This window comes from Ochotona curzoniae, unplaced genomic scaffold (assembly GCF_017591425.1).
Source record: "Ochotona curzoniae isolate NIBS_2020 unplaced genomic scaffold, NIBS_Ocur_1.0 scaffold_2587, whole genome shotgun sequence".
NCBI classification, from domain to species: Eukaryota; Metazoa; Chordata; class Mammalia; order Lagomorpha; family Ochotonidae; genus Ochotona; species Ochotona curzoniae.
In genome coordinates this window covers 28,165,618-28,192,648 of record NW_024467096.1, presented here as the reverse complement: position 1 = coordinate 28,192,648, position 27,031 = coordinate 28,165,618, and the positions used below count along the sequence as shown (strand labels likewise).

The 27,031-nt window shown below is 45.4% G+C and overlaps 1 protein-coding gene across 8 annotated transcripts in view; it reads right to left on the bottom strand.

The window, feature by feature from the left end:
• The window catches only part of TNIK (TRAF2 and NCK interacting kinase), a 382,866-nt gene extending 362,140 nt beyond the window's left edge, over window positions 1–20,726 (bottom strand). For 3 of the 8 annotated variants that reach the window (XM_041002750.1, XM_041002751.1, XM_041002753.1), the window contains exon 1: window positions 20,242–20,726. In XM_041002750.1, coding sequence (XP_040858684.1) covers window positions 20,242–20,655 — 414 coding nt within the window. In that variant the 5' untranslated portion in view covers window positions 20,656–20,726. The remainder of the gene's footprint in view (window positions 1–20,241) is intronic. The other 5 variants (XM_041002755.1, XM_041002752.1, XM_041002757.1 and 2 more) reach the window with 3 other exon arrangements.
• Between the last annotated feature and the right edge of the window lie 6,305 nt (window positions 20,727–27,031).

The following is a 27,031-nucleotide window of genomic DNA, read 5'->3' as shown; positions in this document are numbered from 1 at the left end:
ACAGGAGCCCAGAAGCACTCACTACAGCACATTAATATTTACGAGCTAAAAATAAAAGAAAAAATCGAACCAGTGCCAGCACACACAGAGACACGGGGCTTTTATCTGTGCCCCACCCCCAAGACCTATGACCTCTAAACTAATGCCTACAACTGTTGCCCAAATGTTCTTGGGTTTTCCATGCGGGATGTACTCAAGCACTTTGACCTTGGAAGAACATCTCAGGCCTTCTCTTCCGTCTCCGATGGTCGCAGTCACCTGCAGGCTCCCCTCGCCCAGCAGTCAGATGGAGTCTGCGATCATGTTGATCTTGTCATTCCGTCTCCTCCCAAGTTCCCGAAACCCACAGTGTCCTCTGTCACTCACACCAGGCTCATCTTTGAATATGATTTAAGGTCCTGTGTTAGGGAGAGAGCATCTTTCTCTTTCAAACAAGTCTCAAAAACAAACTTACAAGATTTGAGTGACTTCATTCAATAGAAATTTGAGTGGCCTCACAAGTGCCAAGAATGACAGGTGCTATTCTGCACTCTCTGGGAAGTTGCTCCAAGGAAGAAAAAAACGGACCACAGCTGTAGCACCTTCACAGGAACGTGCTGCCCACAGAAGCTGGAGCATTGTTCGTACATTGAGCTCGTCCTTCCATGCGCAAGTGTACAGGCTGCAATGTTAACAAACCACTTATCTGGACAGCAGACAGAAAAGCATCTAGTCAAGGCCATTTCACCATCTCAGGGCTCCCTTCTGCTTCCTGCCATTGGACTTCAGAGGACCCAAAACGTTTCCACCAGTACCAACTTCAAGACCCACAGCAGCCATTTCCAATTCTCAGGCATCCCTCTGCTACAATGATAGCCCTGTCCATACAAAAGAGTCAGGTTGTCTGATCCAAAAAGGGAACCCCAAGGAGCTACCTCACAATGAATTTTCTGCTAAGCTTGCCATGGGACACAGCCTGAGAGGGACACTTGGGGTGTATCTCAGGTGTCTGCCTTCAGGAAGCTTGGAATTTGAAGGTTCTCTGGACAGATCATTCTAAAATAAGACAGAGGCACAGGTGATATTCAGCATTTAGAAAACCAAACAGGGACGTACAGCTTTATGCTAATGAGGAGGTCTAGATAATCACCCAACTACAACGAATGTTTTCACAAGTGTCTGTTACAGGTTTCGTGAGTGGGTCGGAACCACAGGGGAGCATGTGAGGAGAATCATGTATGATGGGATTGATGCTTTGACTTTGAGTTTGAGGTTTAGTCCCAGCCTCAGGTAACCCCACCATCCTGATCTTTCATCCATCTTGAAACCACGGTAACCTAGATTTGAAAAGCAGACTCCACCATCTTCCCAAGCTCCAGTTTCTACATGAACAAAAGGACGAAAGAGTACCCATCACACAACATGGCTGTTCTCATGTAACAGACTTTGACTAAAATAAGGAACCCAGTTCTGGACATATGGCAAATAATGACAAAAAAAATATCAGTTTAATGCTCCAATCATCATTAGGCAGGAGATGTGGTCAGGCACATCCAGGTGTTGTATGATCTGAGATCCAATGCTTTGATCGCATCACGTTGCTATTCTGGGAAATGCAAGGCTGAGAACAAAAGCCTGAGCCCACAAATTCATGCCTGAAAGCTCTGGCCTACCCAAGGTCATTGTGAACCACTTGCCCACCAGTCCCTCCCGCAGAAGCTGGTAGGAGCAGCTCCCAACAGCTAAGCACGTGCTGTTTTCCTGGGTTTCAGGAGTCTTCCCACCCGGTCTCCCAGAGCTCCCAGGGCTCCAAGCAGCATCCAACTAACTGGGACAAAACACAGAAGCCTGAAGTCTGTCCCTGACTGTCCCCGTACATAATATGACTGACAGACTCCATAGTTTGTCTCTGCCAAGCCTGGTCCCTTCTGCATCTCCTAGGGAGTTGCTTGTGGCTGAGGCAGCTCGTGCAGTTTCCAGTCACTCATAGCTCCCTGAGTCCTGTCCTCTCCTTCCTCCACTGCCATTCCATCATGGCTCATCTCTTCTGGTCCCACAGAGCTCTGGGACCTCTCTTCTCGAGTGATCAAAGCTCTTGGTGACATGTCATCTCCCTGGATTCTCCACGCAGACACCAAATGCCATGGAAGCTTGGGAAAGTGGCAGAAGATATGTCTGATTCTGAATTAGAATCTGAAGGATGAAATGTGATTTACCCCAAAGCCAGTACAGCGGGCATGGGGAGTGAGGACAGGGAGTGTTGCCAACAGAAGGACTACAGTGGCACTGATGCCAGGCAGTGTCTGTGTGTTCACAACTACATTCATAGCCCTCACACTGAGCCCAGATTGTGGTTGGTATTTAAGAAGTAAACCAGAGAACCTGGCATGGTAGCCTAGCAGCTGAAGTCCTTGCCTTGCACGCGCCAGGATCCCATATGGATGCCAGTTTGTGTCCTGGTAGACCTATATCTCATCCAGCTCCCTGCCTGTAGCCTGGGAAAGCAGTCAAGGACGGCCCAAAGCCTTGGGACCCTGCACCCGCGTGGGAGACCTGGAAGAAGCTCCTGGCTTCGGATCGGCTCAGCTCAGCTAATTTGCAGTCGCTTGAGGAATGAATCATAGGATGGAACATCTTCCTCTCTGTCTCTCCTCCTCTCTGTATATCTGACGTTTCAAAAAAAAAACTATTAGAAAAAAAAAGTGAACCAGAGACCTAAATCAGGTGCAGCTCTGTGGGCTCAGGTTTGACTAACTGAATTACAACTTAAAAATTAAAATTCCTGTAGCTGGGCTTTTCTGCAGCCCTACAGAGTCGGCTGGTTCTAGTTTCCATCTCCTGAAAGGAATGGATTCTATCTTGTGACCTCATACATACACATACGTCATATGCAAGTAGTAATATTTCCCCACTGCCTCCTGATGCTTTTTGCAAAAACAAATCACAAAATCTTGAACTTACTCCATAATTCACTTATTTAAAAAAAAAAATGTATAGCGGGGAAGTGGGAATAAATGATAAATATAGTTAGAAGATAGTGACATCACAGAAGGAGTTGCTGAGCTCACGAGTCTGGTCTTACAACATGACTCACGAAAAATCATTCAGTTCATTAACCTATGACCATGAGCATAGACAAAATCCAGGTCTTGACTGTGTGAAGTTTACAGTATCCTGGGCAGCAAGGAAGCTAGGGGGCCGAGGTGTGGCACAAGACAGAGAAATTATCTGTGAACAAATGGCCTGTTCTGAATAGGGGCTCGAGAAGAACTCAAGACAGCAGGAAAAGAATGCACAAAGCGAGGAAAAGCATGGAACTGTGGAAGCAGAGGGTAATGAGGAGTGGCTTAGGACAAGAATAGTGATGCTAGCCTAGGCTCCAAAGCCTTCCTTTGGAGGGATAAGTTAGCAGGGTCCCCTCAGAGGAAAGGAAATCATGACTTTGTTTGCAAAATATGACCACTCTAGGACACAGGAGTGCATGGGACAAATCAAATGACGAAGACAGGATCACAGACCTTTCCCTACAGATATTAAAGAGATTTCTTTCCTAGACCAACCATAGAGAGGCCTGGCTCGAGATGTGCCAGCTGATATATGGGGACTGGTCCAACCATGAAGCAGTGTCTACTATGTTGCAACACTTTGATGGAGGTTTAATTTACACACCATAAAATTCAGGTCACCATCATCCAGTTTTAAAACATTTCTATCACCCCAAACAACATGAACCCATGAATGCAGTCACTCCACATGTCTGTGTCCAGTACCAATCTCATCTATGTAGGTCTCCATCGGTTTACCCACCTCTTCATACGCACGGAGCCACACCATGTGTGATCTGTGTACCTCGCATCTCACTTAGCATGATATTTTGTAGACTTTCTCATGTTATAGCACGCAGCAAGCCCTTGTTGCTTTTCATTGTTGAATAGTATTCCATGGTAACAAAACACTTCGTGCTTAGTTGCCCACCATAGATGGACATCTGGGCCCTTTCCTTGGCCACTGTGACTAATGCTGCCAGTTAAAGTGCTTTCCAGTCCCCTCAAGATTACATATATGTTCCATTCTATCCACATTCTTGGGTTTATTTATAGGTTCAAATTCACAGTAACTGTAGATGAAGCAACGTGAACAAGTTTTGGCCAGCAGGTCTATGAATGATGGCATTTATGCGACCTTAAAATGTATGTACATTTCAAATTTCACTTAAATACATTTTTGAAATCATCAGAGAAATCCATTTAAAAACATGCTTGAAATCAATTAGTAACAAAACATCACACAACCAAGTAAAGTTAATGGTTATAGGAAACTTGACCGGAATATATGTCAAATTATCAAGGAACCAAGCAAGACAAATGAGAATGTGCCTGCCACATTACACAGACTCTCCAGGGCAACAAAATCCCAACGCCGAATCCTGCAAACCAGTGGCAAATTACAGAAGGTTGCCTTCAGGAAATGAGATCAAGGGACCACTTCTTGAAAGCTGATACAGCTTGGGTTGTGTCAAGCAAGGAGATGGGAAACAGAGACCCCGCAGCGGGAAAAGGGAAACAAACAAACAAAACCTCAAGGCAACGGGGATGCCCCTGCGGCTGCTGTGAAAATTCTGGTGCTTTCGCCCAAACAGGGAAACAAACTGAAGAAAGGAGGTGGCCAAACAGAGAAGATCTGCGGCCCAGCCAAACTTTGAAGCCCATTCCAACACAAGCTTCTAATCCAGAAACCAATGCCCTGACTGGGGTTTGGGGTTCTGCATTTCTGAAATTTTACCTTCAGCATCACTAGACTTTTCCTGCAGGAGCACAGTCTCCAGGCGTCAAGTCCTCCCCCTCCTAACCAGGAGAAACCTAGCACTATCATCCAATAGTACTTTTTCTGGTGTGCTCAAAGAACAAGTTCACACACCTGGCAGGTCTGGCTCCAGGAAAATTTTCCTCACTGATGCTCATGTCCCTTCCAACAAAGCACAGAAGTATCACCGATTGGGCGGCCGGAATTTTTTAAAAATGCTATTCTTCTCTTTTCCCTTCCCGCAAAATGTGTAGACTTCTACAGTTTGCACTTCCACAACTGTTCTCCCGAAATAAAAGCTGTTTATAGTCATGAAACCAGAACAACAATACTGGAGCGAAGCCCATCTTTAAGATACTCACAAACGGGCACAGTACAGTAGTCTAGCGGCTAAAGTTCTTGTAACGAGTTATTCCAATATCCCAACCTGGACCTGGCGCCATTTCCTCTTCCTCACAGCTCACGAAATTCGCGCCAGTCCAGCCATCTACCAATCAGAGAATCCCACTCCCAATCTTCCAGCCCCTTCCCCAACCCCGCCCACTCACCAATCATCCCTAGGCATTCACCTGCAGGCACCAATCCCCTGGGGCCTGCCCTCAATCCCTCCCAATCCCCACCCCCCGCACCTTGCAGACACCTGGTTCCTGCCCCACTGGACACTGCCCCTAAGACACCTTGGTGCTGCTTGTGTTTTCAGCTCACGGTAAAGAACCAGATTGCGGGAACTAGCTGCACTTAAAATATCATAATTTCATATGAACTAGAACTTTAACCTTTTAAAATACCTAACAGTTCTCACCTTGCGTGCTCCGGAATACCATATGGGCACTGGTTCATGTTCCAGCTGCCCCACTTCCCTTCCAACCCCCTGTTTGTGGCCTGGGAAAGCAGCAGAGTTGGCCCAAGGCCATGGGACCCTGCACCCACATGGGAGACTCGGAACAAGCTCTTGGCTCCTGGCTTCGGCTCATCTCAGCTCTGGCCATTGCAGCTACTTGGGGAGTAAAATCAGCGGATGGAAGATCTTCCTCTCTGTCTCTCCTTCTCTCTGTAAAAAAAAAATCTGATTTTCCAATAAAAATAAATAAAGATTAAAAAAACATACTCACAAATAACCTGCGCTATTTTCAGACCAAGGAGCATCTGCATAGCCTCCATGCCCACCCCCCACCGCCGTTGGCATCCAGTATCAGGCTCAAGGACAGCACTGAAGAGCTTTTCCTTATTTGCATAGAAAGCTCTGACTGATACTGGAGCTCCCAGTTTAAAGCAAGCAGGGGAGGGGTGGCCACTAGGAAAGGCCACCTGCCTTAATAGGGTCACTTCCTGGGACACCAACGCTTGTCCCCAGATCTCACCAAAATCTCCACCACCCTCAGAGCAAAACACCAGTTCCAGCATCACTGGACTCCCCCGTACCCAGAATCCTTGCGCTCTGAGAGTGGCAAGAATTCACTGGGCAATTTGCAGTTCTCTCAGACTCAGAGGACCCTTTCCGCTGTACAAATGACAGTGCATCTCACCTCCACAGTGACCACCAAGCACCATTTCAAATCCACAACTTCCTTAGGCAAGATCTACAATATTTCAATGACAAGTAAGAAACCTGTGACAAACTGGGTCCCAGACAGGACTGAATAATGGGACTGACTGTCCCATCTTTCATTAAAATACCTAAGCCACTCCCTTCTACATTAACAGCATGAAGATTCCTAAGATGGTTGCATCAGTCCCTAAGGCTGTCAATACTGAGAAAAAGCCAAGCAAGCACCTGTTCCCCAGCACTGTCCACGTCTAGGCTCAGGGTGATGAAGAATTTACTTTTTCACAAGCATTCTCCTCAACAGTAATTATAAAATACAATTCTTGTACAAGCTCATTATCAAGCTGTATACAACCATTGCTGTAACAACCTTCATCATTTCCCCTAAGTAACTAGACACGTGACACAAACAGTGTGCTCATCTAAGAACTGGGATTAAATAGAGAGACACGGGACATTTTTTGTGTGTGTGGCAAAGTGAGAGATGTTGTTGTTCCATAGAAATTCCATGGGATTTCTCAGTAAGGAAATCCTTTAACCTGTTGACTGGATTCCAAAAATCCATTCCATTTCCTAGGTCTCCAAAAAAATAAACAACCCTGAAGGTTTCAAACAAAAGTGGGGCTGAAAGCGTTGGGGAATGTACTTTCTTTCAGGTTCCAAGCAGAAATCAGCAAGGCCCTCCTAAGGCTTTAAATTCTATCACTACAGGTCAGTGGAGTAAAACAGGAAATTAATCATAAGGATGCACCAAAAACAGGAAGCCAAGAAGAGCCCAGGATTGCTCCACTTGAGCTCCCTTTATTATAAGCCATTCAAATGCAAACCACAGTAACACAAACTGTTAAAAGTCCACATTCCTAAAGCTATGTGGCGACTTTATTGGAGTCCATCCATCAAGGGGGTGGGGGGGAACTCTGCAGTTCTCTTCCACACATCATTGCTTCCTACTCTGCAACATTTACAGGCACGCTCAAATTTGTATCAATATATTTTGCATTTTTTCCAAAAGCAATCCGTATTTAGTAAAACATGCTTACAATTCATTTTTCAAAGTACACTTCTCCCATGCATTAGGCTGCATTTTCATTCCTGTGGCCTCAGCATCTAATACAGGATCAGTCTCATAGTAGATGCTCAGTAATTTATTGAATGAATGAATGAATGAGTAATGTGTGAGCAGGCATGAAAGAATCACTCCCCCCACCACACACACACACACACACAGAGTGTAGACATTTAGACCTGTGGTTGTGACCAGCACCTGAATTAGCAGGAGGACCTTTTACCTCCCAGGATGCTTGTACCCGTCCTCTGAGAGACTCAGCAGGGCACAGCATCAGGACTCCAGAGCTGATCCTTCAGCTGACCCAGAGACTTCTCACTTTGATAATCACTGATTTAGAAAGTGAAACTGAAGGCACTGGCCAGGACTCACTGGGAACTGACCGGCTGCAGCACCTGCTATTACTTACCCGGTCAACTACACAGGTCCTTGCTTCAAACACGAACTGACTCTCACACCTCAGAGTATTACATGCAAGGGGACATGACACAGACACATGACCATTAAGACATGGTCAGAACAGTGCGCCTAACAGCACTGCACCCTCCCTGTGCACTTCTCTGCAGTGTGTCCAACTGTGCTGTCACAAACAACCTACGCACAGTGGGGATCTTCGTGCTCCTGGCAACGCACACAGGGCACCCATTAGAAAACTTATTCTTGTTGTTTATGTTTTGGCATTTCCAAGGACCTGAGGAAGGATCCCAAAGCCATCAGGGGCATTGATAAAGTGCAGAGATAATCTAATCCCGTCATCAAGCTGAAACAAAATGCAAACGCATCCAACAGAATCCCAAACTGTTAACTTTCCCATCACTGCCTAGACTTTTAAAGCACAGCTTTCAAATGCATACTTTTCTCATGACCTTGTCCTGGATTTAAGTGCATTTTCATACAGATTATAATCAGAGAGAGCATTTAACTGGATAATGGTTGCAAGTACTTTGAAGTTATAAAGTGCCCCATAAATGCTAAATATTATTATTATTATTTAAATACAGCTTGCAATTACTGCTTACAACTTACTCCACCCTCCTTGGTGCTATAATTTGATTACACACAACTAAAGAAATACCTAGAGGTACAAGTGATGAAACCTTGTTCGTGTGAATTTCTGGATTTTTACCCTAGGCACAAATAACGCATAGGCATTTTAAATGAGGAGGGTTAGGTTGTAAAATCTAGTAAATCAAGGCAATCAATCGTCACAGGAGAGACAATTATAAAGTTCTTTAAACTCTCGTGGATTCTTACTTCAGCAGAAAGTAGATCAAGCTCCTCCACTGTTCAAAATTTAAACTGTAGCTCAAGCTTTTTAATCTAATGGTTATCTGGCATATGCAAATTTGAGAAGGACCTCCGAGGCACTAGCTTCGGGCTCGCCCCACCCTTCCACTTTCTGTGACAGCCACATGTTCCGTGACCTCCGGTTCATAAGCAATGGAAACCTCGGAGCCTGATTCTGCACCTTCCAAGCACACTTGTTGGAGGATCCCAACTACCCCTCCCACCAAAGGTGAAATGTAAACACTGATTATACACATGGCACAAAATAGTTCATTGTTTATATTTTTAGGCAAGGAAACAAACAAACAAACAAAAGCAAGGATGACCTTATATGCTGACATTTATCATGTAGGAAACAAAATTGTAAGAATACCTTGGAAAAAACCATCAAAATACCACAGAGCTCGACAAGGAGTGGGACTTGGCTCCCAAGCCAGGTTTCCGGGCAGTCTGTGAAGGCCAGGTGATAGAACCTAGCAGACAATTCCAAAGTCACAACAGGGTCCCTAAGACAAATGATGTCCCGCCAGTGGTCAGCTCAGTCACATAGTAGTTCTGCGTCCTTTGGTAACTGAACTGGTTTTCCAAGCCTCATGCATTCATCTTTAAATAATGCACCCCACCATCGGACAAGAATGTCAAGAACGTTGGAGATCATTCACTCATTCTAAATCCCATTTCCTTTGTTTTGTACATTTTTGTTCAAAATTGTAAATGGTTCACATACAGAATCGACATTTTCTACATAACCTGTATAAACGTTGATGTTCTTTGGATACAATTTTGTATAGGTGTATATGTATATATACATAATTAAACAGTACTACTAAATAATTATTACACTTGCCCAGAAGCATAAGAATAAAGAAAACTCTAATCTCTAAATACTTGCAAGACTTTGAAACATAATACATGAAATAAGTAGAAATTACCTAGCAATCATATCTAGGCGACTTAAATATCAGATGCATAAATTAATGTGATCATTTCTACGAGTTTGTATTTTCAAATTTTTTATTTCTTAACATGCAATAATTATATGCATTTTTAGGACAGAGTATGATATTTCAGCACATGGATCAAGCACATGATGAGCAGATTGGGGAAGTCAGCGCTTCCCTCTCGGTATCGTTTCCTTCTGCTCAGAGCCTGCGCACTCCTATCGCCCAGTCTGTATGACATATACAGTTTGTCACTACAAACTGAAGTCACCTCTACTGCACCGCGGAACACTAAAACGTATTCCTTCTTTCTCCAGGTGTTCTCAATTCCACTTGCAGGACGTTATCCCAAGGAAACAAGGTACACACTTTTGCAGGCAGCACTATTTGCAAGAGTTGAAAAGCTGAGAAGAGCTTCAAACTCTATCAGTAGGAATCATCTACAGAAGTTTATGACAGACCATCAACATACAATGGGAAGCCGTCTAAAACATATGATAGAAATGTGAACAGCAGTCGGTTATTCCATCACGTGCTAATCTTAGTAAACAGGATACTGGCAATATGGGAACGTTGTTCTTAGAGGCATATTGATGTTTTTTATAAATAGAATGATATAATGCTTCCAATCATTGGGGAAGGAAAAGGGCAACACGCTAAAGGAAAAGAGATTGGTGACGGAGGGATAATTGTTAGGGGGAGGTTTACTTTTCTGCAGAGTTAACTGGAGATTTCATTAACAGTCCACTTGTTTCATTCTTTGGAAGTACACAAAGCATTAGTGGCATAATCACAGAGTTGTGCAAGCACCCCCACAATTTCATTTCAGGCCATTAGCAGTCACTCTCCACTTGCCCTGACTCCGGGCATTTGCCCACTGTGGCCATTGCATGCCAGGGGACTGACACAACACAGGGTTCAGTGCGTCTGGTGTCTGGCTTCCTTCGCTTAACATACTGGTCATCGTTGATATGAGGTGCATCTGCACTTTCTTTGATTACTAAATCATTTTCTATTTTGCAAATATACTATATCTCATGTATTCATTCATTCATTCACTCTGGGTCACATTGTTTCTATCACACCATTTGGAAGGATTGCCCAACTGTTTTCCCAAAGCCTCTTCACCATTTTACATTCCCACTAATTCTACAGGAGCCCTGCAATATACTACTTTCATGTAAATTATAAACACCCTAGTACAGACAATTCTTCAAATTATGCCAGAGAAAAACACTGATAATATGGAAAAAGGCTGATTATGAAATTTAAAAACAGGTTGCTGGTAATGTATACAATATGACCTTAATGCTTTAAGTTACCCATTTAACTAAGCATAGGAAAAAACTACTAATGCCACATACCAAAGCATACCCAAGGTTATTATAGCAATCATGAACATAGGCCAGAGCTCTGGTGCAGCAAGTGAGGCTGCCGCCTGCCACAAGCCAACAACACTGGCATTTCAAATGGGTACCAGTTCGAGTCCTAGCTGTTTCATTTCCAATCCGGCTCTTTCCTACTGTACCTGGAAAGCACGAGAAGATAAGTCAAGTGTTTGGGTCCTTGTCACACTCATGGGAGACTGGCTCCTGGCTCCTGGCTTACATCCCAACGAGTCCCTGTCATTTTAGCCATTTGCAGTCATTTGGGGATTAGGCCATCACTTAGGAGTTTCATATTCTCTCGCTGACTCTGCCTTTCAAATAAATAAATAAATAAACAAATAAATAATTTTTTTAAAGAATCACCAATATGGATAGTTTAGAAATGCCTTTTAATTTTTTCTTCCACTTTCAAAAATGTCTGCAATAACCACATACTGCTTTTATGACAAGAAAAGGAAAGGCTTTAAGTTAAATAATTTGTTTGAAGCAATTCAGCAACCTTTTTTCCCATTTACAGAGTACATCTTCTGGACCCTGAGACAAAGGTGTCATTCTGGTAACTCACTCAGTCTAGGATCCTGCACACACCTCAAGGTCTTAAAATTGGGCAATCTTTGCGTACAGAATCTTAGCTATTTACTTTCTAAATCACTGCTAATTAGCGACCCTGCTTAACCTAGTTGCGCTCTCCTCTGCTAATTAAATGGATCTGGCTATTTCACAACAGACCATAGGCTGCCTTTGGGTGCTGTGCATTCAAGTAATTTGCTAATCTTCTTACCCACTCTGAGTTAGGTCTATTTTTGTCTGGTGGGAATAAATGATTCACTAAGACAGGGTGTTAGGAATCTGATTAAGCGGAATGACTTAAGAGACCCGACCTCTGCATTTGGGGGTGGGAGCTCAGTCAGGACAAGAGGTTTCCTGGGCCCCCATGTCTACCTAGAGAAGAGATCAGGAAAAGAAGTAAGCCTTGTTAGATATTACCGATGGATAGACACATATATTGACACTCAAATTAAATCCCCTGTTGTTTATTGTTTTGCTAACTTTAGAACTTCATCCCACTTGCACATTTTTATTGGAAGGTATTACAACTTATTGTCGGGCAGCAAAGGCAGGTGTTGGTACAATAAACAAAAACATTAAGACACTGCATGAAGTTCTGGCACCCCACACCAGAGTGCCTGGGTTCAGTGCCCAGCTCCAGTTCCTGACTCCAACTTCCTGCTCGCTTTCTCTTTCTCTCTCTCTCTTCTTTCTTTCAAATGAATTTGAAAATATGTAACTGAAAAGACAAGATCAAATCTGAATAAATTCATTTTCTTTCAGTCGATCAATATTTATCACGAACTAAGCAAAGTTCTATACAGGAGGAATATAACCGTGAGCCTGCAGGCAAGATTCGTATGCTCATTAAACCTGGGTGGATACAGACTTTTTTAAAATCCAGATAGCCAAACAGCTTTAAAGGCAGCAACACGCTAGACTTGATGGTCACAAGGTAGGAAGAAGTGCTAAGAGTCACTCTGCAGGCATACCAGAGGTCTTCGAAAAAGTTCATGGAAATGGGTATGATAAAAAAAATCAGGCATAGGTTTTGAATTTTTTTTCCCACTGAATGTCTTTTAATTCTATTTCTCCATGGATATTTGGAAGCACTGCCGCTAGCCTGCTTCTCTGTGTGACAGGCTGCCCCAAGAAAGCCCTCAATGACACCTCATTTCTGCCATCAGTATTCCTGCGTTGTACCCTGCCACACTCAACAGGGCGATGACCAAGAGTTTATAACAGAAATGGGTGTGAGTTCCAAGGCACGGTCATAAAATCCTTGTGGTTTCTGTCTTGTTCTTTCAGACCGTCTGCTCAGACCAAACCAGCACCATGTCACTTGCTGTTGAAGCAACCCATGGAGAGGTCCCCTGGAGGAAAAAGAACTGAGGCTCCTGCCAAGCACAGCAATCACACATGTGAATGCCCAAGGGATGAGATGGCCTCAGAAGTGCCATCAGGAGACATCTGACCTTGTCTGTACCATGCTGTCGCCTCAGGAGAGCTCTCAAGCCAAAGCTCCTGGCAGACCAGAGAAACTACAAGAGGATGCTTAGCGTTGCTTTCAGTTACTAAATCTGGCAGTAATTTGTGCAGCAATAGATAGGTTGCAACGCAGCATGACCCATGAGCTAGACCGTAAGACAGAGCCCTCCATGAGCCAATCTGGTGGTAGGGCTTCTGACCCAAGGACCTAATACATGAGATAAGCATGGCCGGAATGCAGCAGAGGAAGGAAACAGTGGCCTCAGACTGCTTTCTTCTTGTAACCATGAGGGCAGAAACCACAGCTCAGACCCAGCAACCTGAAGCACCCAATAAGCTTATGCTGCACAAACAAATAGAACAAATGAAGACGTTAAGGTGGATACTATCTGCACTCTTCCCCTTACAGTTAATCACAACTCATCAAATGTTACAATGCTAGACCACACCCCATTTTACACTGCACCCAAATTGTACTACCTATTCCTCTAATAAATATCAATAGCATATATTAAATGTCTTGCTGAAGTCTACAAATTTTCAGTGCGAGTCTTGCTACCAAGTTTCTAAAGTCTCTGCCCTATAAACTCTTAGCATAATTTAAACCAGGGTATCCAGGGGGCAAGATACAAAGTAGACCCAGCACAAATCTACTTTAGCTCTTAATGCTATTCCTACCTATTCAAAACCCAAAACCATATTTCAAATTATAAATTGGAACCCAAACTTTGGGGAGAAAATATCTAAAAATGAGAAGATACCACTCTGGACATTATTTTGCTGTTCCCTGGGCTCCTGATCTGCAATATCTTGGTATCGTCAAGACCCAGAGTCAGAATCGATGCCCACTGAGGTCCCCTTAGTACTGCTCCTGGTTCCCTAGGTACTCAGGATTTATCACAGAAGGTCCTTTCCGGCATATTCGAGTGCAAGCCACTCATCTCACTTGGGAATGAATTGAGGCCCCAGAGTGCAGGATCTGAACCCATAACACGAGGTCCCACAGCACAGCGGTAGCCTCTTCCTTCACGCCTACCATCTCCCAAACTCTCCAGCTGCCAACAGCTTGATCCAGAAAGAAATTCAGAGTCACCTTCCAGTGAGCAAATTGAGAAGCACAACCCTTCGCACACTTCTATTACTAATAAAAACAGCGGTCAATTAATAAAAAATAAATTTAAAAAAATAGCGGTCATAAACATTGAGGATGTGAGATGGAAGCGCCCTTTAAACACATGTGAGTGTACGCTTGCACATAGACACACACAGGTTGGCTTTGAGATTCTAATTAAGGCCATTTTAAAATCTCTCAAAACTTAGAATATGGAGAAAATGAAGGCAATTTTCCATTCTAGAAACAGAAATTAAACGCAGGGCCAGGCATTATGCTTCTCATTATCCGTGCTCCTGACACTGTGCTCTGTGCAACTGGCATCCAGTGCAGTCTTACTCTACATGAAAGGTCTTCGTTGGAGTCCTGTAATATGAAACATAATATATCCATATTCCCTGGAATTATGTAATGGTCAGAGCTAACCCACCCTAGCTGTCTCAAATGGTTCCACATCATGTTTTTCATCAATTCTGTATTTCTTTATGGAACACCTGCTGTGTAAAAAGACACTGGCAGGACTATCTTATGACGTAATGTCATTGCAAAGAAAACATTCGCTTAGGATCTCTGCAAAACAACAAATGTATCTAATGGGAAAACTCCCATGCTATTTTCTTTTTAGAATTCTATTACCAATTCATGCAATCTTATGAAATTTTCATTTTAGATCAAATTTGATTAAATGCTTTGGGGTAATTAAGATCCATTAGATTCTGACCAGAAAGTTTTAAATATTGTGCTATTTATATACTGTTCTATGTATATACCCCACTCAAGAAAAAAAAGTGAAAGTGTACAGTTATAATTTGAATAACAGATTATCCATTATAGGAGATCCATTTAAAGAATTGAAAAAGTTAAAAAAAAAAAAAAAAAGAGGAGGCCTCATTGTGGCACAACAGATAAGTCCACTGTCTATGATGTTGGCATCCCATATGTTCTAGCTCAAGCCCTGGCTTTCCACTTCTGACCTAGCTTCCTGCTAATATGTCTGGAAAAGCAGTGCATGACAGCTCAAGTTCCTGGACCCTTGGACCCATGTGGGAGACCCAAAAGAAGCTCTCGGCTCTTGGCTTTGGATAGGCCAGCTTTAGCAGTTTCAGCCATTAATAGAGTTAACCAGCTCTCACTCTCTCTCTTTCCCTCTCTCTCTCTAACACTGTGCCTTTCAAATAAATAAATCTTTTAAAAAAAGAAAAGGAAAAACATAAAATGTTCATGAATAATGCTGATAGCTAATATTGGCTTATTGACATGGCAATCTCCAAAAAGTTTCCTGGCTGAGCTTATCTCAAGAGGGAAAGGCACCTAAGGTCTGTTAGGGGCCTGCTGCGAACAGGAAGAGGAAGCAGGCATCTAGTCAGGCATTGATATGCCTATCTCTCACATCACAGGAACTGGCTCAAGACCCTGATCCCAGCTTCCTGCTAAATACGCAGCCTAACAGACAGCAGGTGTTGCACGCAGGCAGATCCCTAACGTTCCTACAGGAGACCTGAATCTAGTTTCCAGCTCTTGAATCCATCCTGGCCCAGCCCCAGTCACAGAATGCATTCGAGAAGCAAACTAGTGGATAGAGTATGTTCTCTCTCTTTCTCTCTCTCTCTCTCTCGTAAATATTTTAAATAAAAGAGGAAGAATCTTCTGTTGTCTTTTTCTACGGTCATTTTCTATTAGGTGCAGTAGCTATGGTGGAATCACGTTTCCCATCAAATTTTATTTATTCATGAAATAGCCTTGTCTATATAGTGCTTTGTGATTTTCCGGGCATTTCCAAATATACTTTGATTTTGAAAGCCAATATACAAGGAATGCAAACTGTTAATTATTCCCACTATTAAGTTAGTGATGCTCAATTGATCCATCCCCAGGTCCAGAACTAACAAGTCATATATTGGGCTTATTCACTCCATTCATTCATATTCATCCATTCATTCAAGTAACAAGGATTATGAACTAAATGATCATGAAAGCATAGCAACTGCCTCAAGAAGCCCACTGTTTCATGAGATACAAAAAAAAAAAAACCTGCAAACCAGTGATAACTCCACCATGACCAGAAGTTAAAAAAAAAAAGGCATCGAAGTAAAAATTCTGAAGTGTGGGTTTTGACAGAGAGAGAGAAGTGACTAGGCCCAGAAGCAAGTGACTGGTGAGGAAAAAGACAAGTGTAGGTCATCGGGTCCTGCTCCAATAAAATGTGTGCATGAGTCCTGGCAGAAGCTGAGCGTATGAGGTCAGCAGCAGCCAAATCCAGGCCTTGACTGCCTCACCCTCTGGACTGAGCTAAGGACAGCCAAGGTGCTCAAGTTCAGAAATATGCTAATCTCCAAAAAGCTTTCTGGGCTGAGCTCACCCATATGCAATAAAGGCTGCTGGTGGCAAGCTTCATCTTTTAATCTTGTGATGTCTTGAAGCTAAATGACTCGAGACCTGGGCTTGAATGAGTAAATTGTTTGCTGTAGCCTATGTAGGTATACACACATTCTTCATACACCCACATGGACAGAGTTTACATCCATACATCTACATAGATGATAAAAAAAAAAATCCCCAAAGCCCTGTAAACCTCACATGCAGACACATTCAAATGATGTCCACGTCTGGACTGACCTCTTGGGACATGTTCAGATGGAGATGGGTTTCTGAGAGAGGTTACCCCTGCAAGACAGGCACCTGTCCTACAGGAGTCAGCCATTGATAGAGCCTGGACAAAGTAAATGCAGAGATGCATTCCAACTCCACAGTTTAGTGTCCTGTGAGCTTGCTGGCATGAAGCAGTTTTCCATTCTCAATAAATAAAATTCCATGGCCTCATTGAAATTATTCTTCTCTGCCATTTTGTTTGTTTGTGTTCAGCCAGATAAAGCACTATTGATTTCAGATTCAGCTACAGGTAATATGACACAGAGGAAAGAGCACTGAATAAGAAGTCAAGAAACCCAGATTCTCTCCTTCAACCACCCTTTCGGAGGGTGACCTTGGGCAAGGGACTTTAAGCTCTCTGGGCTTCTGCTTTCTGTGTGTTAAGCGAAAAGGGTGGCTTGGTGGTATGCAGTTCCCTCCCAGATCTAAATCTGGAATACCATCTCCTCCGCATCCCCACAATTCCATTTCTCTTCATGAGCTCTAAAGCCCAGGACTAAATAAACTGGATTCTGATTACCTATTTCCTAACCAAATAAGATCCTACTTCCTCTCACTTAGAAAAAAAAAATCCAAATCATGTATAATTTAAATGATCAGTACAGTCACTGGTTGTTCTGGTTTAAATTATGCATTGTTGCTATTTGGGGGAAATTTAGACTGGATCCCCAAGTATGGGATCACTGGCTAAGAACAATAAGCCCCCAAAGTGAGAGGGATAAAGGCCTATCCAGGCAGGATCTGCTTCTAATGCACTGAGCCCCAGTCTACAAAAAGGGCATTGACTGTGTACATTCAAGAGCCACAGAGACAGAAAGGGCCTGGTGAAGCTGCAGCAAATTCTCCTAGAAGCCACTGACCTTGGCTGCCTTTCAGGGGTCAGGCATATTCCCCAGGAGACGCTCAGCAGGCCAGCTTTCTTGAAAGCCGAGGAACGAGTGAGAATTCCACGCAGGAGCCCACTTTGTCAAATGTGGGAGTTCAGAACCGATCTGCGCTCTGATTACATACAGATCCCTGTCTGGCGGGTACACCTCACCCACCCCAAGGCTGCTCAAAGAAGCCAGGCCTCTGGGTATGCAAGTGGGTCCACCTGTGCATCAAAGCCTTTGGGCCAGCAGCTCCGGCGGCACCAGTGCTTGCTTTCCCTTCTCCCCATCTTCCACATCTCCAGCAGGCAGGCAGGAAAACAGTACAGAGAGCCCTCAGCTAGCCATCTAGGCCACAAAGGGCCATTTCAGTGCAATGTGCAACATTATCCTTTTCAGAGACAGATGGCATCAGCATGGATTTCCCCAAGTGTGAACGGCCCTGGAAGTCAGCCCCTCACCAGCCGGGAGCTCTCGTGGCTGCTCCCATGCCCAGCAGCCGGGAGCCTTTGTGGCTGCCCCCATGCCCACAGGCTCTAAGCTGGGGAGTTCAATATCTCAGGAAACCTGGTCCAGAAAAAAAACCCATGGCAGAAAAATCCAAACACAAGCTAAAATCTCATCAAAACACTTTCCACTAAAGGGGTGATGGCAAGCTGTGGGCCCAGGTACATCCCCAGCTAGCAGCGTTGCCCATTGTTCAGGTCTCTTTCTGCTTTGCTGATTGCCCCTCCTCAAGTCTGGCCATTCATCCACCTGATTAACTCGCTGGCAGCAACTCCCTGTGCAGAAAGTAGGACAAATGAACACACAGTCCATGGAGCGGGAAGCCACAGCCCGGGGCCCAAGCACCCAGCCTGCTGCTACCAGTCCCCACCCCCCACTGCCCAAAGGGCAGAAGACAGTGCCTGTGGCATTTCAGCGCCAGGCAAAGACACGGCTGGCTGGGCGGTAATGAGGAACCATGGAGCTGAGGCTGCCTGAGGACCACCACCGCCCATTTCAGAGCATCCGCTATTCCTTCCAACTCCATGGCAACCTCCTGCAAACCTCACCTCTTACACCAAGGCACTAAGCGGAAAGGGAAAGGGACAAGGCAAAAGTCAGAGGTTGGGAAAGGGGGAAAGTATCACTTTGATGTCAGATGCAGCTCTTTAAAGCATTCTTGTTGAAAGAGGTCATGCCAGGAGTACTAGGGATTCCAGTACGCAGCCTGGAGATGTAGCCTCGTACTAATAATGTGTTCTTCCGGAAGGCACCGTGAACTTGCACTTGCTAACCCCCCAGCAAGTTTCAGTGCCAACAGGCACCATCCACTCACATCCTGCCCATGGGCTGCACAAGTACATGCACTTGCTATGCTTCGTATTATTGTTGTTGTTGGTTCAGAAGAGAGACAGAGTTCAAGTTGGAGTTCAACCCTCAGATCGCCTCCTTCTACTGCCTCTCCTCTCCACCTACCCCTCATTCTTTTCTGGCAGACAGCATCTAGTCAAACTGGCAGAAATTAAAAAAAAAAAAAAATCTCCCCTCCTCAAAAAATGTGCTGGGATTGGGGGCTAAGGCTGAGGAAGCATCGAGGCAGCCGTGGAACTGTGAACCCCAGACAAGAGCAAAATGGATTCTATACCAGTAATGTCTTAGTCAATAGCAAGCCACGGCGTCTGAGGTAATGCACGCGGAGGTAAGGCGCAGAGCAGTGGGCTGGGGGAGGGAGGTGCTCTACAAAGGAGTGGCTGCTAGCCGGGGAAAACACACACACACACACACACACACACCATGCACCACACACTCTCCAGGGAGTTCCGGTCTGAGTGGGAACAGCAGCAAACACATCTCTTTCACCTGCTCAAGTTCAGCCCTCGAGCGGTAATGATCCAGCCACAAAGTAGGAAAGCTCTGGCAGGACCAGGGTAAAGCCATAAATAAAGGTGAGTGGCAGGCTCGCAGTTAAGGAAGGGGGCGCCAAAAGAAGGAGCCCCCGCGCGGGAGGATGGGGAGGGGAGGAGGGGACGGTCGCTGCCATCCCTACAAGACCCGCATAGCAATAACTGCCCCTTCTCCCCTCCCCCCCGAAGCGGCTGGCACGGCTATGCGGGGACAGCCCCGGTTCACAATGTCATCTCGCAGGTAGCTGGAAAACGTGAGGGGCCAGCGCCTTTATGCGCGCTGTTCTTTCTGCAAAAAGGGACAGTCGGGTCTCCGAGCTTTGGGCACAGGACGACTGCCCAGGGCGTGTACACACACACACACACACACACACACACACACGAGCCTTGCAGTCGAATGCTCTTACACTGCTCTAAGATGAAACTGCCGTAGGCTCCACGAGCTCTCTCGGGGGAGCGTCGGCCACCGGCAGAGGAGGACACGTTCTGCACAACCTCGGCCATAGAGGCTCAGCCCAGAGCGCCTAGGCAACCCAGGATCCAGGCACGAGTACGGACTCCGTCCCCGACGCCTTCTCCCGCAGCCCCCAGACCATGCGCCGACCCCATTTCTCACCCCACCCGCCCTCCCGCCCCACACCACCCGGGAGAAAATCGGAAAAAGCGTTCTGCTCACCCTCAGAGCCGAGAGGTCGATCTCATCCAGGCTGCGAGCCGGGGAGTCGCTCGCCATGGCTACTTCTTCGGCCGAGAAATAAAGCAAAGCCACCCCGAAGCTTCTCCCTTGGAAATGCCACCTTGGTCTGTTTCCCTCGCGTCCTCCTGCGGGTATCGAGCCTGAGGCTCCGGGCCCAGCCTCCCCCGCCCACCCCGGCCCCACAGCGCCGGATCCCAATCCTCCGCGGCGCGCCGGTCCTCCGGGTCCGAGAGCCCAACCTGTGCAGATCCCCAAGCCCGGAGCCGCGGTGCGTGTGGGCTGCGCGCCCCGATCGGCTAAGGGCGCTGGGGCTGCGTGGGTGTATTTAAATGGGACATGCTTCTTTGCTTGTGCGTGGATGGCGGCTGCATTGGCTGTTATAATGAGACACATCAACTCCTCCACTCAGCTGGGGGGTGGGGGTGGAGAACCACACAGAACTGTCTATCACCGCTTCCTGGGAGGAGTAAAAGGGGGGAGGCGGAGGGGGCGTGGTCTCCGACTGGGGAGAGGCCGCGCTTCCTGACCCCGTCCCTCTGCACCCGCGTGCTTGGGGGAAGGGCGCGCTCCCTTCCGCCCAGGTTCTTGAGAGCTGATCGGGCTGGATCGCCCGGGCAGCCCCTGACCCTTGGCGTGCTTATCGCGGAGATTCTAGCTGTATTTGTGTGTGCCCAGTTCGTGCACTGCAGCAAAATGGCCCTTCAATTCCATCTTGGGCTTTCTCGGCGGGGTTCAAATGCTGAAAAAAAACAAAAAAAAACAGAAAAGGGGGGAAAAAAAACACAGCAGCGACGCACTCCCTTCCCCCCCGCCCCCCAACAATTATTTGTGGGACTGGAGTAAGGCGGGCTGGTGCAACTAGTGCATATAAGGACTTGTGTGCCGGGAAGGGGATCCGCCTCCAGGCGTGGAACGCGCGGGGGAGAAGCGCGCACGCACAGCGCGCTCGGCCTGGCGCTCCTGCAATTTGCAGCGTTTGGGGCTCGGGTCCCCTCCCACCCCCACAGCACCCCCCACCGCCCCCACCGGGGTGCTAGGCCGCCCGTCCCAGTGGCCGGTCACTGTGCTTCGGGGCTGACCAGTTTTGCCAGAAGCGGGAAAGCTGAGGAATCGGAGCTGCCAAGCGCCACACCCAGGACCAGCTGGTGCCGCAGTTGCGGGCGCATGGGATCTCAAAAGCTCGCTCTCGGGCGCAGTAGCTAGAAAGAAGCCTGAAGGTAACAGACTCCAAAGCCCGCGCTGCTTCAGGCAGCCCTCGCCGCCCGCCGAGCCCAGCCTTCCTCCTGCAGGCGGCATTTCCTCGCCCAACAAGCCCACTGCACCACCAAAGTTTGCCCGGCGGGTGCGAACGCTGGATTTCAGCGCACTGGCTGTCTCTTTTGGCAGTTGGGTGTTTTGTCACTAAACACCTGCCCCGCCGTGCAGCCTCCCTCTCCGGCCTCGGCCACACCGCAAACCCGTCGCAAGGAAACGCTGAAACCGAACTCTTCCTCGCCCGTCCCCTTCACATATAGCAGACGCGTGGAAAGCGTTCTTGGCCTGTCAGCTTCATCAAGAATTCACTGTGGCCAAATGCACAGAGCATTGCTAAGCCTCGGAGTAAGGCTTTGAATGAATGAATGAACGAATGAATGAATGAAAGGAAGCCAGGGCAGCTGCCATCTCATGCCTGCCTGGACCCATTACACCACTTTTGAACAGCAGTCTGTGTATGCTGAACTGCTTGTGGATAATACTGCACTTAGCCAGTCCAGTGTGGAAATACACCATAACATACTTGAAAGAGAAAAAAGTAGGGTCTGGCATGGTAGCCTAGCTGCTAGAGTCCTTGCCCTGCAAGAGCTGGAATCCCATATGGGCGCCTGTTCTAATCCCTGCAGCCCCTCTCCCCATCCCCTGGGACCCTGCACCAGCGTGTGGGAGACCTGCAGGAGGCTCCTGGCTTCAGATCAGCGTAGCTTAGGCGGTTGCAGCCACTTGGGGAGTGAATCAACACAGAAGATCTTCCTGTCTCCTCTCTGAGTATCTGACTTTCCAATAAAAATAAAATTAATCATAAAAACTACCTGAAAAATCAATGTTATGCGTCAAACGTTCCGACCTGTTGTTAAAAACATACTGCTTCTCATTTTCTTATAAAATGAGTCAGCATTCTGTATAAAAGTATAGTGTCATACGTCACCAGGTGACACCATGATGACATGAGCATGACGTCACGGCCCATCGTTGCCCTTAACTTTCCTTCCACACGTCATTTTCTTACACTTCCCCTAGACGACGTCCTGTCTCCATGCTGAAAGAAGATTAGGCATTGATATCTATAAACAACCTTTTTCTGTTTTTGGAACTTAAAACATACGGAAATCAACACTTTGTTCCCTCTCCCAGAAGTCTTCGTTGTATAGTCTGGGTTTTATTTGAAATATCACGAAGAGATGGTTTCTTGCGATGGGAGCAAGCTGTTCAGGCCAGGCGAGTGCCATGATCCTGGCATTCAATTCAACCCTGGGGTTTAGAATGAGGTTGGAGAATTATGGATGCTCTCCAGTGATTGGTACCATGCAGAGGAGAGCGTGGGCGAGCCCAGTGCAGGCGGAAAGGACTGTTGGCTACAGGGAAGGCTGTCAAAGGAAGGACTGTAACAGCAAAGGTACCTTAGCCGGAAGAGGTCAGTGAGCAGGTGCCCTGGGCCTCTGCGAGAGTGCAGGTGAAGCAGAGGGGAGAAAGCAGCCAATGTCCTATCAGGCGTAGGTTTGCATGCCGGGAAGGAACTTCAACTTATCTCTTTGGTCAAGTGTATATCATGTTTCAAATGTTTCAGTGCAAGCTTCCTAATTTTCACCATGTCCATACACTACCTTCTTTGACTACTTACTTAACAATTTTTTTTCCTTTCAAATCAGCACATTTCCTTTTTTGTTGTTGTTGCATTTAAAAGAAAACATGAATTATTACATAATTGGAAAACTACTAATACTTACTTTAAAAATACATAGGAAAAAAGCTATTAAAATCAATATAAGGGAAATAAAGCAGTATTGTCCAACTCAGATTTCTAACCTAAGTGCTGTGCTTAGTTTCTTAGCAGACACAGGCGTTTGTCCTAGCTGCCACTTGGGGTATCGAAATTTCACACTGCAATACCTGGGTCAAAGTCCTGGTTCCTCTTGTCATTCCAATTCCCGCCAATGTCCGTCCAGGGAGACCGAATCCCTGCCATTCATGTGGGAGACCTGGCCAGAGTCCCCAGCTCCTGGCTTTGGGTGGCCCATCGCTTGATGTTGTAGCCATTTCTGGAATGAACCAGCAAACCAGAGGATGTCTCAATCCATCTCTCTGCCTTTTAAAGAAATAAAGATTCCTAAGTCACATAAAAAGAGAAAATAACGAATGTCTGGAAAGACATCGCAAAATTGACAAAGGTGAGATTTTCTTGTTAGCACAGTCTCAAGAACGTGGAGAACTGACCCTCTCTGCATGCAGCTGGAAAGCCATTATATTTGCCTGTCTCAGCCATGGTGGGAAGCACAGACACCAGCAGCTAACACACAGAACCACCTCCAAGAAGAAAGAAGGGGGAAGAATGCTTCGATGGGGATATCTTATTTATTTATTCAGAAATTAGCTTATATTAGGCCAGCAATGTAGCCTAGTGACTAAATCCTCACTTTGCATACACCCAGATCCCATATGGGCACGGGTTCATATCCCTGCTGTTTTGCATCCCATCCAGCTCCCTGCTTGTGGCCTGGGGAAGCAGTCTAAGTCCTTAGGACCCTGCACCCGTGTGGGAGACCCAGAAGAAACTCCTGCTCCTGGCTTTGCATCAGCTCAACTCTGGTTGTTGCGGCCACTTGGGGAGTGAATCAGCAAATGGAACATCTTTGTCTCTCCTTGTCTGTAATTCTGCCTTTCTTTAAAAATAAATAAACCCTTTTTCAAAAAGAGAGATTAGCTCATATTGTTAAATATTTGGAATTATTAAACTAGGATGGTTAATAACAGATCTCCATAAATTATTTTCTATTTTAATGTATTTTTTATCACTTTTGTGTTTTAAAAAAGTATTCAACAAAAATGCTTAAAAAGGAGGTGTTATGTTCACATTAGATATAACACTATTTAATGTCAGGACTGTGCAGTAAGTAAATGATTCTGGAAATCAAAATCACTGTGGAGCTTCAAAAAGTGCATATCACATATCTTTTGTCACCACAGATGTATATACAGATCTGTAGTTATTACTAAAACAAAAAAAATTAAGCATTTGTTAGAGCAAAAGGGAAAAAACGAACATAAGTGGTCTAGATTCAAATCACTTCCTAGATTCATATAACAGGCAGCACTGGATTGCCAGTCCAGCCACAAACCAAAAATCTAGGTAAAAGCTTAAGGAATTTCAAACGCCAAGACTATAACCATGAGAAGGCGCATTTACTATAGTGAGCAACTAAATAAAGTCAGGTATTTCTTCTTCCGTTCAGGTCACAAACATATAGAGTGTTTATTTGGGGCAAGACATGATACCAGGCCCTGAAGATAAAGGCTTGTGAGCACAAAGTCCTTGTATTTGCTGACATAAACAATAAGCCTGCAAATAAATAATCACCCTCAGAGATTATATACACAGTGATAACTACTACCTAGAAAAAAGAAAAAAAAATAAAAAATAACCCTAATCATAATGATGAAACTGAGCGAGTGACCATGAATACCAGCCCTTATACACACTCTGGGAGTATGGACGCTTGGGCCAAGGCATCAGGATGGCACCACAAAGAGCTGCTCCTCCAGGTGCCAGGAGAAGTGGGAGCACACATACATGGTCCTGCGCTGCACTGTGTCCTGTCCTGGCCCCCTTCCCACCACGGTTAGCAAAGCAAGTAGTCATAATTACAGCTAGCCCCATAGGCAAAGGAGAGTTCAAGGAATAAGCACAGGATTTCCAACTGTTCGTGGAACTCTACGACTGTGCGAGAGGCCCCAACTTCAATCAGCACACAAGATCAGCACCCAAAGTAATTAATGGAGCAGAGCTTGATAATGTGGCTTTTTATCCTTGGAGAGATAGTGCAGGAGTTTGTATTCATAAAACAGCCAAGTCATTACAAAAATAAACCAGCCAGAGAACTAATTAAGAATGCATTTATTAAATGAAAAATAAATAGATGGAATAGGAAGCAATGTGACTGTACAGATATTCTTCTATGCGTTTGTTAAGGTCTGCAGGTTTGTGCCTAAAATCATTGGTTGGAAACTAATCCAGATTGAGATGGTATTAAAGAAAAAATAGGATGTGTATACTTCACCCTCATGCGTGGAAGGAAGGCTCTTAGAAAAGACTCACAAGTCGGATCAGCATTGTGACACATCGGGTTAAGCTACCACCTGTAACATTGGCACCCTGTTCAAGTCCCACCTGCTCCACTTTGCATCCAGCTCCTTGTCAATGCGCCTGCGAAAGCAGCAGAAGATGGTCCACGTGCTTGGGCCCCTGCAATCATGTGGGAGACCTAGATGAAGCTCCTGTCTCCTGCCTTCAGCCTGGCCCAGCCCCAGCCATTGTGGCCATTTGGGGAGTGAGCTAGTAGATGAAGAGCTCTCTCTCTCATTCTCTGTTTATCCCTTTTGCCCCATAACTGCCTTTTAAATAAATCTATTTAAAAGAAAAGCGTCAAGGGAGGCTGTTTGTCCATCTAGTACATGACACACAGAAAGTACCATTCATGACTATGGACCCTCACCAGACACCATCTCTGCCAGCGCCATGATTTTTTTTTTTTTTTAATGTGAAAGAGAGAAACAGAGAGGGCATTCTCATCCATTGATTAATTCTTCCAAAATAGCTAGAGCTGGGCTACAGTAATCCAGGGACCTAGGGACTCAACCAGGCTTCCCGTGTCCATGGCATAAACCCAGACACCTGAGCTATTTAATATTCAGCACAGGTACTAGGAGCATGCCATGGGGAAGGGACAATTATTTCAACAAATCCAGAGGAGATGGAAATAACTGGACATTAGTCCCTGTCCTCTAGCCAGATTTTAAAAAAATACCAACGTAAAATGTGTTAAAGATTTCAACATAAGAATTGACACTGACTACTATCAGAAAGTATAGAGGGAAATCTCCTAACCTTGAGCTGAGCATTAATTTCTTTTCCTTGTCTGGGATCATAGAAGCTCAGCTAACAACAGCAAACTGGATACATGGGATTTTATCAAACTAAAAAGTACAGACATCTAAGGAAACAATCAACAGCAGCCTCGCAACAGGAAGAGAACAGTGGCAAATCACCACCTGATGAGGGGTTCGTATCCTAAATATACAGGAAATTCAAACAATAAACAGTGAGAGAACACAGGACCTGATTTAAAAACAAGCAAAGGTAGAATTTTTTTAAAAAAAATACATGAAACAGCAAAACAGAATAATGAGCCCTAGATATAAACCCAGGTATTCCCAGCCAATTGGTGCTTGGTGAGGACTGTGTGTGTGTGTGTGTGTGTGTGCGCACACACACACATGCATGAGAGATAGAAAGAGAGAAAGAAAGAAAGAGAGAGAGAGAGAGAGATGGGGAGAGAGAGAGAGGAGAGGATCTTTATTAAAAGGTGGGAAAATGGATTTTCATATATGAAAGAATGAAACTGATCCCTCTCTCACACACACACACAAATTAACATGAAATGAATCAAAGCCCTTCATCTAAGATGCAAACTTTTGAAACTACTAGAAAATAACAGCAAATTTCTTCAAGACATTGGTC